The sequence below is a fragment of the Cryptotermes secundus genome, unplaced genomic scaffold, assembly GCF_002891405.2.
Source record: "Cryptotermes secundus unplaced genomic scaffold, Csec_1.0 scaffold37, whole genome shotgun sequence".
Lineage (NCBI taxonomy): Eukaryota > Metazoa > Arthropoda > Insecta > Blattodea > Kalotermitidae > Cryptotermes > Cryptotermes secundus.
The window spans coordinates 164,158-168,419 of NW_019733317.1; the positions used below are offsets into that span (position 1 = coordinate 164,158).

The 4,262-nt window shown below is 38.3% G+C and overlaps 1 protein-coding gene across 1 annotated transcript in view; it reads right to left on the reverse strand.

Annotated features, from left to right (window-relative positions):
* Nucleotides 1–2,401: 2,401 nt before the first annotated feature.
* LOC111867870 (probable ATP-dependent RNA helicase DDX60) overlaps nucleotides 2,402–4,262 on the reverse strand; it is a 15,611-nt gene continuing 13,750 nt past the window's right edge. Inside the window, exon 6 of the mRNA XM_023858073.2 lies at nucleotides 2,402–2,475. Within this exon, the coding sequence (XP_023713841.1) occupies nucleotides 2,402–2,475 (74 nt within the window). The remainder of the gene's footprint in view (nucleotides 2,476–4,262) is intronic.

Sequence of the window (4,262 nt, forward strand, 5' to 3'; positions counted from 1 at the left end):
AATGTTTACTAATGAATTATTTCAAGCGTTTGAGACAATATGTAATACTCTTACAGGGCTAGGGAATGGGCAGGAAGAGTAGGGTTATCCTGTACTACTGATTCTGCTAGAATGCTGCACAATAAAGTTCTGTGCAGCAGACATTTCTCTAAAAGTGACTTCACAACAGCTGAAAGGGTACACCTTAACAGATGTGCAGTTCCATATGGCACAAATTCTGCTACACAGTCACCCCTACAACCTCCTGATCATTCATTACACACCTCTTCCTTTGATCCCTTGCCTTCAGGTTTAACTCCTGAACGTGAGCTTAATGTCTTACCGCCCACCGGAACCTACAGCAAGACACTTGTGCCCTCTGCTGTAGCACCTGTTCCACTCCATGCAGAGTCCTTCCACTTCCTTTCAAATGTCTGCAATCCAATCATCACCAACAGCAGGCAACACTTCTTCAGTGAAAGGAGCCTCCTATCTCTTAGGCTCTGAAAATATATATGCTTCTGATGGGGCACTCGTCCATATCAGTTGTCAAATTTCCTCCTCAAAGCCCAGAGCAAGGCATTCTCTGCTGAAAGAACTTAATTTGGCTTTGCTTTCTGAATTGACACCGAGGAAAAGGAAATTATATGCACAAATTCGGAATAAGGAGAGTGCACTCTGCAAACTGAAAAAGAAATACAAAGGAAAGAAGTTGGAAAATCTCTGTGATGTGGACAGTGATCCACTCATGGAGAAACTTTCATCTTCTCTCATAGTAGAGGCTGCCAGATTATTGGCAGCAATTATTAGGAACAGCAGGCAGAGACCTCAGGGAAGGAGGTGGGATTTCTAAGAAAAAGTGTTGGCTCTCTCTCTCCTTAAGCGTAGTCCCAAACCCTATATCCTTCTCCGCACACTACTCCCCCTACCATCCAGACGATCCTTGCAGTCTGTCATCAATACTGTTCCATTTAGGACAGGCATCAATGCTCATGTGTTTCATGCACTCGAACAGACTCTGCAGAAAATGTCTGGTAGAGATCGATATTGTTGCCTCATGTTTGATGAAATGTCAAACAGAGAGAACTTGCATTTTAATCAGAAGTTTGACTGCATTGAAGGATTTGAGGATTGTGGAAGTCAGGGCAGGACTTGCAGCATTGCAAATCATGCTCTGCTCTTCATGATCCGTGGCCTGCGGAGAAAGTGGAAGCAGCCAGTGGCTTACTACTTTACTCCTGGAAGCACAAAGCCAGAGATGATTGTGCAATACTTGAAGGAGGTTCTTGACGCCTGTCAGAATGCTGGCCTGAAGATGGTTGCCACTGTGTGTGACATGGGTGCAAACAATGTCAAAGGTCTTGAAACTGTTGGGTGCTTCCAGAAGGAAACCACTCTTCAGATTTCGCAATCAAAAATTGCAACAGTGTATGGTCCACCCCACCTTCTGAAGTGCACCCGGAACCTTTTCCTGAAACATGATGTGCAGGTGAAGTCTGAACATGTGGGCACCCAACTTCCTGTTATTGCTAAATAGGACCACATATTGAAACTGTATGAAATCGACAAAACCAGACAGTTTCGCCTGTAGTATAGGCTGACAGACACCCACCTGAACCCCACAGCACAGAGCTCAATGAATGTGCCCTTGGCTGCACAGGTCATGAGCCATACTGTTGCAGCAAGCTTCAATGCTCTAGTGGCTACAGGTAAGCACTGTATGTTTCTTTTATGAATGAAGTGACTAATAATGAGGACTACTTTTCAAAGTTACTGCCCCAGAACCAAGTTGTAATCAAACAAACGTCATTATCATCTGACTTGAATTGACTTCTGAAACTGTATATCAATATAAAAGTTATGTAGAATATGTCACAAATACTGTTTTAGGATAATTAAGAAATATTTGAAAAGCAGATGACACTATCAGTGATTACCGCCATCTGTGAGCAGATTGTTTAGAAAATGTGGGAACCTGAACATCTCACAACCCTATGGGCCTCCACGGCCTGTTACAGGGATACCTTTACTTTACTCCTTTAGTAACTCTTCATGAAGCCATTCTAACAACTCTGTTTTGAAACAGGTCTCCAAAGAAGTACTGCATATTATTAATTTCAGATCGTGACCAGCATCAAATTAACAAATATATGAACCCATGTTGGAGACAGATATAAACTTCTGATAGGGAAACTTGTTAAAAAATAATCACATGGAAGAAAAAAGGAGAAGGGGAGGAGAACATTAAGATGGATGTTAGGGGTTGTGAGGATGAGATGAAGAGAATTGGCTCAACATATCGAATTCCAAGTGTTCATATTTATATAGTTCAGTAACAAAATATATTTATTTTTAATGTACAGTTCAAGTTTTACTCCTATTCAATTCAAAAAATACAAAAACTTGAAATGATGGAATTTTACTAAACCTTGTACTTCATTATGACCACCACTGTCAATGAAACCTTTGCCTCAGCCACATTTACACTGAAGAACACTTTAATACAGAAAATCCATGATTTTGAAACAATGCGCATTAGGCACTACCATTAAACATATGAGTGAATTATGTACGGTGTATTAGGCACCTGGATCAACATTACCATAAAACATTCTTTTTAATGCCCTACAAGTATGTGAACTTCAAGAAAGGACACTATTAAGTATCAGACCACTTAATTAAAATCCAATACCATATGACAAACATTTGTAGAGATAATACTGGAACAGTATTAACACTAATAAATTACAATATTCTAAAGTTTTTGATCCAAGACACCCTAATGCACCATAAAATAATAATCATACTATTACTAAGAATAACAATATAATTACTATAAGAATCACTCATATATTATGACTATTTGCACATCTGCCAAACTACAAATGTTTAATCTTTTGACTTCACAGCTTCAGTTCTGTATAATTTTACAACATCAAACTCAGTACATTGATTGAAATACCCCATGAAAACTTTTTATTTCTCTTCATGCTTGACTCTCCTCTTTACCATAGAATGACAGAGGAGTACTCAGTTATATCCCAAATGTGGCCATCACCTGTTTAACCTTCTTATCCCCAAATTATGAATTCATTAACACATGCAGATTGCAGATACACCTGTGATATAAAACTTCTAAAGATATAAAATGCGTATTAAAATAATGCAAGCACATAATTTTTAAGATATAAAATACTCTGTGTAAGGGCCGGCAAATTGTAATGCTTTGTCGTTATTAACTCAATGGTGCAGACAGAGGTAGATTAAGGCACAAAGTATGGCATGAATAGGGCCTGGCAGGCATGCAACCCATCCAGTTTGAGAGGGTGGAGAGCCCCTAAGACTCTTAGGTGCAACAACACAATGTGTTTTCCACTTCCTGTCTTCAAAAGCATCTAACACACACCATAATTTTTTTATTGCTCTGGGGCCCTCCACAGAACACTGGCCTTGGGCCCCACAAACTTTCACCTCTGGTTGCACATGTACATACACTGTATCTACTTCTGTTCAGAACATCTGTGTGCCTCTTGAATACTTGTATAAATCATCACAATATGAGCAACTTATTAAAATCTGTGTGACATCTCAATGAAAAGCTAAGTTTCTTACTTATTTTAAACTGAACAGAGCTGTGGTTAGTCATATGATACCACCATACCTTTTAAAATGGCTAGTTTGCAAAATGTATGCTGTAACCACAGAGAAGTTATTGAGTAACATGCCACAGATGATGTTATCCCAGTGAAAATCCATAGTTCATTATAAAATTCATACATGATCATCTATTTGTGTATTGCCAGTTGCTAAGTACAGTGGAACCTCGCTTAATGAGCATAATTCATTCCAGAATCTTACTCGTAATGCAAAACAATTTTTCCCATATAAATTAATGTAAAATACGACAACGCGTTCCATGCCGAAAAAGATACTCAAAAAATGTTATGTATAATGTTTATTCAAAGAAAATTATATATACATTGTTAAGGAGCGTGAATAATCTTCATCTTTTCTTCTATGTGGAATGAACCAACCTGGAACGGGAATTCGATTTGCAGAAAAAAAAAATCAAAATAATTAGTTTATTATTTATGATATATATCTAATTCTTTTTTACTAGAAAAATGTCTAGAGACATTTGTTTTTGCCAATGCTTGAAAATTTGGTGAAAATGCGACACAGCATTACCATTAAATAAATTTGTAGCGCGCATAGCCACTGCCTTATTAGGGTGATGCTTCTCAAAGTACGATGCAACAGTTTCCCATGCTTTCAGCATTTCT